At 45.9% G+C, this 14,707-nt stretch overlaps 1 protein-coding gene across 7 annotated transcripts in view; it reads left to right on the top strand.

Annotated features, from left to right (window-relative positions):
* Window positions 1-14,707, top strand: part of DPF3 (double PHD fingers 3) — a 249,274-nt gene that overhangs the window by 134,598 nt on the left and 99,969 nt on the right. For all 7 annotated transcript variants that reach the window (XR_006218980.1, XR_006218978.1, XR_006218979.1 and 4 more), the window contains exons 4-5: window positions 6,096-6,223; window positions 13,185-13,280. Coding sequence is in view for 4 of the 7 variants with exons in the window: in XM_042990039.1 (XP_042845973.1) it covers window positions 6,096-6,223; window positions 13,185-13,280 (224 nt within the window). In the remaining 3 variants the exon portion in view is untranslated. The remainder of the gene's footprint in view (window positions 1-6,095; window positions 6,224-13,184; window positions 13,281-14,707) is intronic.

Below are 14,707 nucleotides of genomic sequence, written 5' to 3'. Positions count from 1 at the left end.
TTTCTCCCCATGAGTCAGAGATTCTGATGGGGATGAACGAGATAATGATTCTTAAGCTCCTTGCTTCTCGGTGTAAGTTGATGTATAAATCCAAGGAAATATGATGAGGCTTAACTCCTTAAAATAATAAGCACTCAGAAGAGAAAACCGCACATTTGTATTTTTAAAGAAAAACTAGAGGCAGGTAAAAAAAAAAAAAATCTGAGCCCTCCTGATGTAGCCGAGGATTGTGTGCCATTGTTTGTGGGGGTTCCTCCCTCCCTTTCGCACCATTACTCTGTCTCCAGGCCCCTGCGTCAGAGAGAGCCCGTGATGGATGGACGGATGGATGTGCCTTGTCGGGGTGTTTCACCACTATTTCCCTTGGGGCAGTCTGTCTGTTGGCAGAGCACAGCCTCCCGGAAGATGGTATCTCGTGCAAACTCGACAGCTAACAGACAGCTCCTCTCTTTGTGTATTTCCCCAAAGAAGAACTGTCTTAATCTGTTTTTTATATGGCATATTTTATTATAATCCATATATGACTTGCAGGTTCCCAGTCCTCCACCCTGAGCCAAAAAATGCATGAGGAGTCAGAGACTCTGTGAGCCTGTGACATCCAGGCGTTTGCATTTTTAAATGGCCTGGGATTTAATTACTCACTGTGCTCCCATGTTGCACTTTCGGGTTCATCTCGCCCGCATCCTGTTAATGAGCTCAGTGGCTCCAACAACCCAGTGGAAGCTTTGCTCTCAGTGTGTTGGGTGGCAGGCTTGGGGCACCTGTGTCAAAAGCCTGTGGCTTTGATTTCCACCCGAGAGGATGGCTGCCCTGTCCACAGCCCTGGATAGAAGCCACTTCTCTGGCAATGTTTTTTGTTTTTTGTTTTTTTTTTGCTTTTATTTGTGCATTTTTCTTTCTTTCTTTCTTCTTTCTTTCTTCTTTCTTTCTTTCTTTCTTTCTTTCTTTTTCTTTTCTTTTCTTTTCTTTTCTTTTCTTTTCTTTTCTTTTCTTTTCTTTTCTTTTCTTTTCTTTTCTTTTCTTTTAAAGACTTCCTGTGCTTCAATCCTTGTTTGTCTAAGAGGTTTTTTTCTTATTTGGAAACCGATTTGCTTCGGTTTGCACAGAAGCTGTCTCTGGTGTGATGGATCGTGCTGGAAGTCACCCAAGGAGTATCTCTGTTCCCAATTAGAAGTGGAGGCAGCGCTGCTTACGGGGGCCCAGGGAGGCGGCTGGCTTGGGTGACAGCTGCTGCCGCTCTGGAGAGAGTAACGATCCGTGGGTTTATATCCTTGTGTATAAAATCAGGCTAATTTAAAGATGAATTATGTGTGGGTTTTGGACCGTTTTCTTTACGTGTTACATGTGTGATGGCTCTCGTCAGGTTATGTGATCCCCAAATTTGTGCGAGGGTCAAAATGAGTATGCTAATAAAGAATTACTAAGTCCTATCTCTAGATGGAGTGTATTAGAATAAAACAATCAATGAAATCCCTGAGGGCTCAATAGGGAGCATGTCTAGGATGTACGTTGTGCAAGAGCTTGGACCTGTTACCTTGTTTTTCCCTTCACTCTGGGACCTCCTGTGGTCAGGAGCCAGGGAATGTACCCTCTGCCAGTTTGTTGGGAGGGCACTGGTTGGCCTGTCATTCTGACCTTGCAAGCCTTACCCAGAGTGCTTTGAAACCGGGGTTTGCCAGTGGTCAGCTAGAACGCTGGCCTGGAATGGTGCTCAGCTGGGTATGAAGAAGGCCGCATTAAGAGCCATACTTAATGTCCTTCCATGTTTTTGGGAAACAAAATCATAGCCCATGTTCCTTTTAATACTATAAACTATCAACCTGCACGAATATGGTAGCCACTAACCACACGTAGCTACGAAACCCTTGAAATATGGCTAATCTGAATTGAGATGTGCTGTTAAGTATAAAATTAACACCAGACTTTGAAGACTCAACGCAAATCAAAGAATGCGGAAGATTGAATTATTTTTTTTTATATTTGTTACACACTGAAATGATAATGTTTTGGATGTAGTGGGTTAGAGAAAATATATTGAAATCAGCTGCACCTGTTGCTCTTTGCTTTCTAAAATGTGGCTGCTGGAAAGCCTAAAATTTTGTAAGTAGCTCGCATTTTGTTTCCGTTGGACATTAAAATCAGGATTATTCTAACTTTGATAATAGTTACTTGGAGCATTTACAGGGCCCTTGGACCATCCCACGTTCTTTACATATACGATCGAATTTGGAATGATAAGTTTTGAATAGAAAAACCAAAATCAAAACAAGAATTGATAAACCTCATTTTCCACTCTGTTTCCACGCTGGGTTTTTTTGTGGCTCTTTCAGAGTTTCCTTAGGCAGTGTATTACCTTGTTTAATTTTCACACCAACCCTATGAAGTACTGTGATCATCCTTATTTAACACATAAGGAAACAGAGATTCGGAGGTCTGAGTCATTAGCCTGTGGTCCCTCAGCTAATACAAGGCAGGGTGGGAGCTTGACGACAGGGGCATCTGAATGCAGAACTTCTGTGTGCCAATCAAATATTTGGTAATTAGGCAAGGAGGATGCCACTAGGTTTCTCCGTGACCCTGGGAAGGGCTCTTTATATTTCTGTGCTACGCTTTCCTCCCGAGGGATTGGCTGCTAAAGGCTATTGGAAGTCCCTTCTGGCTCTTTGCATTTAGGGAGCCCATTTCACTGTTCTCAATTTGGTTCTGTTTTTGCTCTTGGTTCTTTTACCATGCCCATCTGGTAAATGACCAGAGGACCAAGAGAGTAGACTGAATTATGGAAAAATAGGATGGAGGAGTATTTAGCAGGGGAGGAAGAGGGAGAAGGAGAAGGAGGAAGAGAAGGAAGTTCACAATGGATGGAAAGTTCCATGTGGGGTCAGTATTGTTGCAGAAGGGGTGAATACCACATGGAAATGTTCATATAGAGCAGAGCCCAGAATCATGACACAGACCTGCCCTCAGCTTCAGCAACGATCTGCCTTTTGTTTCGAAATATGAAAACTATGGAGAGAGTTTAGAGATGTAGTGGAAATGCACAAAGGTTTGGAAAAGGGCTCTTCGAGGAAGAACCAAAGAGAGACAGGGTGACGTCTGTACAAGCTAGAGAGTATGTGAATGGATTCTGGAGGCAGATTGGGGTCCAGGCTGGGCTTTGCCCCTTAATAACTATGTGACACTAAACAGGTTCTATACCTCCCTAAGCTTCAGCGTCCTCATCTGTGAAATGGGATAGTAACTGTGCTCACCTCTTGGGTGGGGGTGGGGGTTAAACAATACATAGCAATAACAGCTGCCACAGTTTGAATGTTTACTATGCACCAAGCACTCTGCATGTACACAAACATGTCAACGCCCACTGAGGCTCATCCTGGGCCTGCAGAATGCTAAATAGGATACATAAAGTGGGGCTCTCTTCATGATCTCCGTGGCCTCTAGGAAGGATCATTCGGCTGCATTCGTATTCTGCTGTGTGGCTTTCTGTGAAGTTACTTAACTTCTCTGAGCCTCAGGTCACTTGTTTATAAAATGAGATGATTAAAGCAGATGATCTGTAAGGCTTTTTTCCAGCTCTAAAATGCTGTGCAATTCTGGAAATAGGATTTGTTTGGTGCTGAGGAGGCTAAGGGGGATACTAAAATAGGAACTTCAAATATATATATATGATTATGATAAATTCGAAGGATGGTAACCAGCTGTTCTCTTTTCACTGAGGACAGGACATGGGGCAACATGCTTTCATTGTTTTGTATCAGACGTTTGGAAGCCTTTTTTTGACTTGGGAGGAAGAGTAGGCTCTGGAGTTGCACGCCCTGAACTCATTAAAGCAGACAGTGGACTGTTTCTCTGACGTTCAGCTTTAACATAACTTCCTCACGTAGGCCTTCCCTGACCCCCGATCGAAAGTAAACCCCCCCCCCACAGTGTTCTTCCTTCACATTTCCCTCTGTTGTTTCCCCCTATTGCACTTATGACACTTTGTAATTGCATATTTATTTTGCATGCTGTGTTTAGTGTCTCCTTAGATTGTGAACCACCCAAAAGCCAGGGCCGTCTGCATTTGGTACACCTCCCGCGGGCCTAGTGGTAACACCGTGGTTCTTTGTAAATATTTGTTGAATGAATAGGGATATGGATGACTTTCAGAGGTGGTTGATTTGGTGGTAGTACTTCTTGATGGAGGTGGACCCTTTCCTTGCCTTTTTTTTGGTAAGAAAAACCCCAAAGATCTTATCTCTCCAGGAACTCTAGACGCTGTTTCTCCTTCCCACCATTTTCTCCCGGGGGGTTGGTTTCTTCAGTTTTGCTGGGATACCGTAGCGCCTCTTTCTTGTGGACTGGTCAGCCTACATCTGGTTCTGAGGAGATGGAAGGGGGTGGGTAGAGTTCCCTCTGAGTCAGAATAAAGCCCAGCAGAGGAGGACTTGATTGTGCTGTTATTTCCATTTTCTCCCCCCGATCCACTCTTCATCCTGGGGCACTGACCTTTAGCCTCCTTTATCCTGGGAAACTGACCTTGGTATGCCGCATCACTGAGGCTCCCTTGCCTTCTGGCGTCTAGTTGAGGTTGGCCAATGGGAGGGCAGAGGAGGAAGACAAGGATGAAAGAGAGAGGTTGGACTTGGTTCTTTCGCCCATGAGCTCACTGAGGCTGCGAGTCACAGATCTGTCGAGATTCTTGCAAAGGCTCTCCCTCTGTCCCTCCATGAATAGCAGCGGTAATGGCTCCCCACTGGGATACTTCACCCTTCCATGTTGTTCCCGTGCTCCTGCCCACACCTCTGTCAATAGTTCCTACATTAAACTCTCAATTCCCCCTACACCTAGGCCATTTGTTCCCCCTGACTATTTTCTCGGGCACCCATCCCTCATATTCCTGTATTCATCTTACCTGATAACAGGATAGGAGCCAAGCCTCTAATTGCCATGGGGGTATGAGGTACAGAATTAGAGGAGATTGGATGAATGTTTTGTAGCAAATCAAAATATGATCACCTATACCTGAGGTTTCGGTTTTTAATTTAACAAAAAGAAAACCAAAAATCTTCCTTTGGGTTAAGAGTTTGGGGGACATCTTGAGAAAGGAATTCAGCTTCTTTCTCTTGGTCTCTTCCACACGTAGGGCTGACTCTGGCCGCCACTGCTCAGCGGGCCCTATGACCTCAAGCCCTAGGTAGCCAATCAAACTGTGACGTCTTCAGAAAAAGTGCCCTGGTGTGCAGGCACTGCGGCCCCCATCTATCGATCTGGGGTCTGTTAGGTATCTGTGCTCCCTCTTCTCTTCCCTTGGCTTTAGTGGTCTTTGTATCCCTTGATGAGAACAGCCTCTCTGAGGTTGAAACAGCTTCTTTTTTAAAATTAAAAAAAAATATTTTAAAATTTTATTTTAGAGAGAGCACATGTGGGGGAGAGAAGCAGAGGGAGGGAGAGAGAGAGAGAGAGAGAGAGGAAGAATCTTAAGCAGGTTCTACACTAAGTCAGTGTGGAGCCTGACTCAGGGCTCAATCCCGTGACCCTGGGATCATGACCTGAGCCCAAATCAAGAGTCAGATGCTCAACTGACTGAGCCACCCAGGCGTCCCAGAGTAGCTTCTCATGGAGCAACCTGGAGCTGGGCAGGCAGGGTGGCTGAGGGGAGGTCATGGAGTTGCCAGACAAGACTTGGGGTAGAGGGAGAGAACGGTAAGACTCGAGGCTAATGTTGGTGTATTGCTGTAGAGTTTTCAAAGCACTTCAAGGTAAAGCAACATATTTATATCCCACAAAACAGCCCTGTGGGGTACTGGGCATTGTTACCCTCACTCTCTAGATGCACCTTGCCCGTAGTCACTGTCCATCTGGAACCATTTCTGTGCTGCCTCTGCTGTCTGTGCGGGTATCGGCAGGGTTGGAATCTGTCTCTGGGACTGTGAACAGGAGATGAAAAAGCCGGACCCAACTCCGGTGTTCCTGTTCCACCCAGAGGAGAGAGCGCAGGCTGTCTCTAGCCCTACCCAAGGCTTCTGGTTCCTGCGTGCCCTCAGGGCCACCCGCTGTCCCTCCTGTCCCTCCTGCTTCTAATGACCTGACCCTGCTTCTCTGTCCTTACTTTTCAGAAGTGGAGCTGCCCCTGAAAAAGGATGGCTTCACCTCAGAAAGCACCACACTGGAAGCCTTGCTCCGTGGTGAGGGTGTGGAGAAGAAGGTGGATGCCAGAGAGGAGGAAAGCATTCAGGAAATACAGGTATTTCCGTGCCCGCTGTGGGGAGTGTGTCCAGAGCGTCACCATTGTGCTTCCAGAACTCTGGCACTGGCTGGGGGTCCTCCTCCCAAACTGCCCCATGGCATTGCTGCTGGGAGACTCGCAAATTCTTTTCTAATTTAACCTGTCCCCCCATCCCCCAGAAGAAGTCATTATTCCTCTCCCTTCGTGTCTACTCAAAATATATTTTTTGCTTGCTGTGTGCCAGGCGCCGTGCTGGGTCCTGGGGACACGATGGTGAACCAGATAGAGGGAGTCCTTGCCCCTGGGGAGCAAACAGTCCATAGTTCAGTCTTGAAACCTCGGGGGTCGTCTACACCAGCTTGTCCTGAGTGAGCCCTTGCCCTCCGCTGCCACTTGCTCACACCCTGTACTCAGCTCTAGTCCACAGCACCCTCTCCTCCTTCAAGGCCAGTGTAGGAGTCACCCTTCAGGCAGGGCTGGTGGGTCCTGTCCCTCCCTGTTTGTTTAGCACCCTCTGTTCCCAGCCCTATGGGGCTCTTCCTACTCAAGATTTTAATGGTGCACTCTCACCATTTCTCATTTATCTGCCTTGAATCTCTGGCCTTGAATACAACGGTTGGCACAGAATATTGTAGTAATATTAATTAATATAAATATTAAACAATAGCATTAATAATTAAATATAATTCAATTGTTAAAATCAAATTACATTTATATTAAATGTATATTTTAGTATACTTTATATTTTATGTGACACATATTATATATCATATTACATGTTTATTAATTGTATATCTAATTTAATGTTTAGTATTTGCATATTAATTCATTGAAGTTATAATTAAAGCAATAACAGTTAAAGTTTTGGTTTGCTTCCTAAGTACCAGCAAGTCAGGGCGTTCCACTGAGTCAGGGACCATGCTGTTGTGTTCACCGTCGTCCCCTTGGGGACTTGCACGTGCCCGGCAGTCGAATCTCCATAAAGATGTAGAACGAAGCAGTGAATTGGCCTCCTTCTCTGCCATCCCGTGTTCAGATGAATGGTCAGGTCTTCTCCATGTCACAACGTGGCTCTATTGGCTGCCTCCTCTCCTCCTGAGAGTTACAGCCCTAGTAAAAATCCTTAATAGCTGTAACCTCCATGCATCTAATGCCCCCTGGAGTCGTCTGTCACACCCAACGGTCAGTTCATTGGGAATCCTGTGAGCTGTGCCCACAACCCAAATCCAGAGCACAGACTCTTCTTAACAGGTCCCTCTGCTACTGCCCTGGTTCCGGCTGCTGTCATCTCTGGTCTGAAGGGCTCCAATTATTTTCTATTAAAAAAATATGTTTTTAATGTTTATTTATTTTTGAGCGTGAGCAGGGAGGAGCAGAGAGAGAGAGAGAGAGAGGGAGACACAGAATCTGAAGCAGGCTCCAGGCTCTGAGCTGTCAGCACAGAGCCCGATGCGGGGCTTGAACTCATGACCCGTGAGATCATGACCTGAACCCAAGTTGGACGCTCAACCGACCGAGTGCCCCTGCAATTGCCCCTGCAGGCAATTGCTTTCTAAGTGACGCCCTTGCTAGTGGCTGAGGGGGAACCCTTTAATACCTAAGTTGGATCCTGTTGTTACTGGGCCTGCAAACTTGCACAGGCTCCTGTTGTCCCAGAATAAAAAGTCAAGGCCCCTTACCTCTCCGACTAGGTTGCTTCGCCTTTTCCTTGCTCACTCTGCTGCAGGCACACTGGTGTCTTTTTGCTCCTTCTAGAACACACCAGGCACTCTCTTGCCTCGGGGTTTTTGCTCGGCCCATTTCCTCTGCCTGCAGAGTCCTCTCCCCAGACCTCAGCTGGGCCCTCACCCTCCCCTTCTTCACTTTGTGCTCCTGTCTCTTCTCTATGAAGTTTACCCCAATCACTGTGTGTGCTACCACATCCTGTGTCCTCCCTGCCCCCCAGCGCCCCCGATTCCCTTACTCTGCTTTCTTTTGCTTCTTCTTTTTTTCTTCCCATAGCTTTGATCGCTATCTAACATACTTTGTAATTTGCTGATTTGTTATGTATTGTTTATTTTCTGTTTTCTTCCAATAGAATGTAAACTCAAGGGTGGGATTCTTTGTCTGTCTTGTTCACTAATATATCTGGAGCATGCAAACGGTGCCTAGCACGTAGTAGGTACACAATAAATAATCTCTTGAACGGATGTGCAAGTGAACAGATTCCTGGGAGTCACCCCATCCCCCGTCCTTCCCCTCTCTAACATGTCCTACTTTGCTAGCTGATCTTTCATGCCGAAAGAAAGCTCAGCTTGTGCCAAGCCCTTGTTTAAAAAACTTAGCTGAAACACTTGTTTCCTACTAGGTCAATCCAAAATGATGCGTCTGATCTTCTTGGGGCTCCTCTCTCTGCTCCTAACCTAGTTTTCAGGCTTATTTCCCCTCACTCCTGAGCTCCTCTCTTCTTCAGTCTTCTTCCCTCTGTGCCTGTGGTCATGCTGTATCCTTTATGTGGTGAATTTTTTCTTCTACTCTATGTGTACAAATTCCACCCATCAGTTAGGCTCAGCCCCAATACCACCTACCTCATGAAGCCTTTCTTGATCGCCCCACAGCCAGAGGGATCTCTTCTTGTCACTGACATTTAGGGTGCCTAGTCCTTTCTTGTTTGTTTTTTTCCCTATTCATGTATTCCCCTCTTTCTCCCAGATTTTGGACTTTCAGGTCTTTGAAGTTAAGGTCTGTCACATCTGTATTGTGCAGTTAGCGTTAATTTCACAGAATCAGTGGAAGGGACAGAGCCATTGCCCAGAAGCCCTGATGCTCTAGCGATAGGTAGTCTCACCCTTTCAAGCTGGTTCGGGTTCTTCTCAGGCAGCCTTGGGCCAGTATATGGGTCATCACTGTGGAATTATCATCATCACTAACATCTCCTACGTAAATGGAATGTCTGATATGTGCAGAGGTGGGCTGCCATCTACTGTGCTGGAAGCCAAAACCAGGACCATGAGCCAAATGAGTTTACACATTATTGGCTTTGGTTAGTAAAATAAGGCACATATGTAGTGTATAGACTGTACTTGTTCCATTTTTTTAATTCATTCATTCCACCAAAGTTTATCGAGTGCCTCCTCTAAGCAGGCACTGTGCTAGGTTCTGGGGAGACAGAGAAGCCAAGAGAGACCAGTCCCATCTGTTCACCTTTATATTCTAGTATGATCTATAGACAGAAAACACATAAACAAAGGCAATAATTGCGTTTCAGGATAAATGACCATGAAAAGAACAGAGTCTGAAGATTCAATATGAGAGGAGGGACAGATTCTAGGTAGTGTCCTATGGGAGATAAGAGATTTAACCTCAGTCCTAAGGGATGGGAAGGAGCAAGTGAAGTGAGGCTGTGGGGAGGAGCTTTCTGGGTAGAGGAACGGTGTGTGTGAAGGCCTCGAGATGGGTCTGAGCTTGTAGTTTTGAAAGAACAGACAGAAGATGCAGAACTCATAGAACTCAATAACAACAACAACAACAAAACCCCCAAACAATTCAATTACAAAATGGTCAGAGGACCTGAACAGATATTTTGCCAAAGAAGACATAGAGATGGCCAACTGAATGGATAAAGAAGATGTGGTATATATACGCAATGGAATACTACTCCGCTCTGAAAAAGAATGAAATCTTACCATTTGTGACAACACGGATGGACCTTGAGGACATTATGCTAAGTGAAATAAATCAGAGAAAGACACATACCACACGATTTCCCTTATATGTGGAATCTAAAAAACAGAACAGACAAAACCGAACCAGACTTATAGATACAGAGAACGGATTGGTGGTTGCCAGAGAATGTCAGATCATGATGTTGTTCACCTGAAACTGATGTAATATTGTAGGTCAAGAAATAAAAAGAAAAGCGGGAAAAAAAATTTCGACAGAAGGCCTGTGTGGCTTAGAGGACCGTGCCGGTGGGGGGAAGGGCCTAGAATGGAGTAGGAGGGGCCGGCAGGGTCAAACCACTCTGGCTTCTCAGGACATGATTTCATGGGAGTGAAAAAGGAAGCCATTTTAACCAGGGGAGCGAATATGTGTTTCTTCAAGATCCCTCTGGCTACTGCCTGGAAAGGAGACTGGACACGGGGCCGGTGGGGGGAGGGAAATCAGTTAGGAGGCTTTGCAGTGTTCCAGGCCAGAGATAATGGAGTCTTTAAAAGGCATTCCTTCTTCTTTTTTAAACACAACCACAAACCATTGTTATCATCACCGTAAAGACTGTTTAGAGTAACAGGGAGAAAAGTTATTTTAAAATGTGTTTATTTTCCAGATAATGTCCTTGGACAGAGAATGCAAGTATGTTAGTGGGGGATCAGCTGCATCTAAGTTGGATCCCGGCCCTCGACTCCTCTGCACAGGACGCCCCCTCTGCTTCCTGAGCCCTGAATGCGAGCTTTGTTTGTTAGGGACTCCTGGCTCCTCCCTAGTTATGCAGAGAGGCTTCTGGGTGTCGGGGCCACATTGCAGGAAATGCAAACACACTGGGGTGGCTGCTGTCACATCTGAAGCCTGGGGCACAGGATAGGGGTTCTCAAGACACAGAGAGACCAATGGGAAGAGGGAGGGAGAAGTCATTTTACTTCCGGACATCGAGGCCAGGCGGCACTCCTGGAGACTAACTCAGCAGCCTTCAACCAGTGTTTTATCTTCCAACCCTGAGTCCATATTGCAGGTCATAAATCCCTTCATAATAAAAAATGAGAGTGGAGTCATATTGTACAAGATGCCGGAGGCAATGACCTTTAAGTATGAGGCACTCGGAACTCGCCATGATTAAATGACTTCAAGACCCGGAAGTTGGCAGGACAGCTGTTTGAACAGCAACAACAGTCATAACAACAACACCTGATATTTACACTGCATCTTTTCACCAAAGTCTGCAGAGCATTTGACTTGTCATTGTCTTACTTGACTTTCGCTTGTGTTCCCACTAATGGTTCAGGGAGCCAAGATGCAGAGAGCCTAGGAGGCTTGCTTGGGACCTGGGCCGATGTTTTCTAGCTATGGGCCACAGGTCGTGTCTAGCAGACAGAGCTGCTTCTCTGTTGGATGGCTGTGGTTGGCCTTGAGAACCCCCATGTGCTGTCAGCTGATGGCTTCCCAAGTAAGCCCAGTAGAGAAGCTGGAGAATTTACTAGATCTGTTTTGATCTAGTAAATTGAGGTGTATTATGTAGACCTTATGTGAACCCCTGTGGTTGGGAGAGAACTCCAACATGAAGGCAGTGGGAGAAGGTACCAGGAAACTCACTCCTGGGCTTCCTGCTTGGAAGACAGGCCAGAGGTGTTGTCCAGGAGGCTACCTGAACAGTGATGGTGAGACCACATGTCAGTGCAGTGTGTGCTGCTTGTAAGCCTTTTCATAGCTTGTGTGATTGTCACGCCATCACAAGCGTGGATGGATGCTGTTATCGTGTATAATATGGTGCCTGCCTTTTGTCTAGCTTCATCTCATACGAGTCTCTCTCTGAGTCACTGAGCTCTAGTCACACTTGCCTCTTTCTGCAACGTGGACAAGCCAAATTCCTCTTCCTCCCTCAGGGAGTTTGCTCATGATGTTCCCTCTGCCCAGAATACTTTCCCTCCCACCGTGCCCTCCATCCCCATTCCCCAGGCTAGTCTTTGCTCATCCTTTACATCTCAGCTCTCTTAGGTCACTTCCTCAGGTAAGCCTCTCCTGACCCTCAGATTAGGTAAAATTCCCTCTAACAGCCTCTCCTAGCAGCTTGCACCTGCCCATCACTGCATTTATGTCAGTAGTAACTATATGGTTGTGGTTTTTATTTAAATCTGTTTTCCCTTCACTGTACTGTGGAATCTTTTTAGGGCCAGGCCTGACTGTAGTCATTCTGTGGCTTGTCTAGCATGTAGTACAGCCATGTAGTCAGCACTAGACACATGTTTGTTGATTGAATGAATAAATGAATTCCTATTTTGTAATTGGGGAAACCGAGGCACGAAGACATGATGACTCTCCCAAAGTCACACAGTGAGTCCATAAAGAAGCTCCTAGGGCCCCAGACATGGAGTCCAGTGAGCTCCATCCCCCTTTCACTTTGGGGAGCTGGGTCCTCTGTCACAATCTTTCATTTCTCCCCAAAATCTAGAAGTACACATCTTACCTGTCCTCCCCACTCCCAAAGGGAATGAAGTGTTCATGTCTCTACAGGAAGGGTCTACATAATATACCTCAATCTTCAGGCATAGGGCTGAGAAATGAACAGAAAACTCTGGGCTGATGAACCTGACTTGACTTTGGTCTTGGATTCACTGTACGACCTTGGGCAATCAAAACTGCTTTTAGCCTCAGTTTATTCACCTGTAAAATGGGAATTGGATTCTCTGCTGCTATGTGACTCACAGGGCTATTGGAGAGTGATAATTAAATTCATGATCTTTAAGCTTTCGTTACAAGTAATGTGCTTTAATGAAAACCCATTTTTCTTAAAAAAAAAAAACAATGGACGATTAAGAACAACACATTAATGTCAAATTCTGGTCAGATGAACAGGAAGTTACTTGTTTTCATCAAACAGGGCAGGGTTCCAGAATGGCAGAGAAAGAAGGAACATATTTTCATATTTAGGAAGGAAAATTACATTAAAAAAGTTAAGTTTTGAAAAACATCTTGGGTCCACATAGAGAAGCGCCTCTACCAGAGTATTCTCTTTTTAGAAAATGTTTCTTGGGTAAAAATAGTTGAAAAAAGTCAGTGTTCTGGGAGGATTGGGCTGGAAGGGGCCCAAGGGTTTGAGAGAGTTGTTACCGCCAAGAGCTCAGACTCTGGGCAGCATCTCGGAGGCCCTGCTTCCCAAGCAATGGCAGCGTCTTGTTTTGTTAAAACATAACAACAAAACAGACCCCCCCCCCCAAATCACCCCCGGATGGCTTTCTCCTTTGCATTTTATTTCTCAACTGTTTTGTTTATTTTCTTGTCTTTTCAGAGGGTTTTGGAAAATGATGAAAATGTAGAAGAAGGAAATGAAGAAGAAGATTTAGAAGAGGATATTCCCAAGCGAAAGAATAGGACCAGAGGACGGGTAAGCTGGAGACGCCATGATGGAGGGAAGAGATAAGGGAGACTAAGGGTGGAAGCACAACTGGTCCCCAGACCCAAAGTCCCACTTCAAGCAGACAAAGCTCATGTACACGGCCTCCCTTGATGAATACTCAGAGAAGAAAATGCCAGAAGAGCTCTGACCTCTGGTGATAGCCTGTAAGAGTTCAGCCCTTACAGGAGGGAGAGGAAGGGGGAGAAGGTAACCTGAGGGGACAGTGAGGGTCCTGGGAGGGTTGGGGTGGGGTCTGGAGAAGGGTAGAGGATGAGGAGAAAGTGACTTTTGGACCCATTACTTGGTCTTAAAAGAAGGCTGAATTTTCCTATCCCTGGGGCTGCCCCAGAGTGACGAGGTCAGGACACCTGCTTTGGGGTATATTTCACTAGGTGGAGAGTAGAATCATGCTGGGAAAGCGTGGGGGCCGTGAATGGTTTCCAAATGGGTGGGGCATGGGCTTTTGGTGTGGGCCTGGGATGTGGCAAGAGGAGGCCAGGAGCCTGGGAAATGGGCGGATGAAAAATCCAAGGTGGAAGGTATAAACCTATGGGAGTGGTCCTTGAGGGGAGGGACCCAAGCCTGAGTGGTGCTCTCAGACATGCAGGTTGCTTCTCCAGAGTGCTCGTATCCAAGCCCAGTAGGCTTTTGGTAGTCACCCTCAGGGGTCTGCAAGGGCATCTGAAAATAACCAAGTGACAAGGGACCTCCAAGGATAAGCTTTCTTTCCATCTAGAGAATTGGTCTTCAGTCTTCTGGCTCCTTCAGTCTCTGGACAGGATCCTTACCCCTCCCATGGATAATAGGCTAGTCCTGGGTGCCCTGTGGGTTTGGGTCCCGTGATAATTATGGCAAGCCTCTCTATTCCCGTGCTTCTTGTGCTTTAGTATACATCAAGATCACGAGGGGTGCCTATTGCAATGCACATTCCCAGGACCCTACTCCCAGAAGTTCTGGTTTAGGAGGTCTAGGGTAGGGCCTGGAAAGCTGTATTGTAAGCAAGTTCCTAGGTGAATGGTGCAAACAGTCCAGTTTTGCCCACGTTGAGCTCAGATGCTCTGACTTGCTGACGGGGCTGGAATTTCTCAGGCTGGGCAGGGCAACCCTGTCATGTGTCACGCCTTTTATAGTCGCCAGCCAGCTTCAGTAATGATCTTGTTTTATTTATTCTTTACTCCCATTTGTTGTTGGTTTATATATTTATTTAATTTTTGGGAGAATATGTGAAAGGAAGTCATAGGCATTTTGTCATTTAACCTGCACATACCTCAGAGTATATCTCTAACAAATATCATTATTATACCCAGTACAAATAACAACTACTCTAATATCTACTATCTAGTCCCTGATGATTTCCTCAAAAGTGCCTTTTTACAGTTGGTTTGTTTGAAACATAAGCCTCTTTTGTTCCATAC

Source organism: Panthera tigris, chromosome B3 (assembly GCF_018350195.1).
Source record: "Panthera tigris isolate Pti1 chromosome B3, P.tigris_Pti1_mat1.1, whole genome shotgun sequence".
Classification (NCBI taxonomy): domain Eukaryota; kingdom Metazoa; phylum Chordata; class Mammalia; order Carnivora; family Felidae; genus Panthera; species Panthera tigris.
The sequence above is the reverse complement of the archived record's forward strand: the minus strand, read 5'-3'. Positions and strand labels throughout refer to the sequence as shown.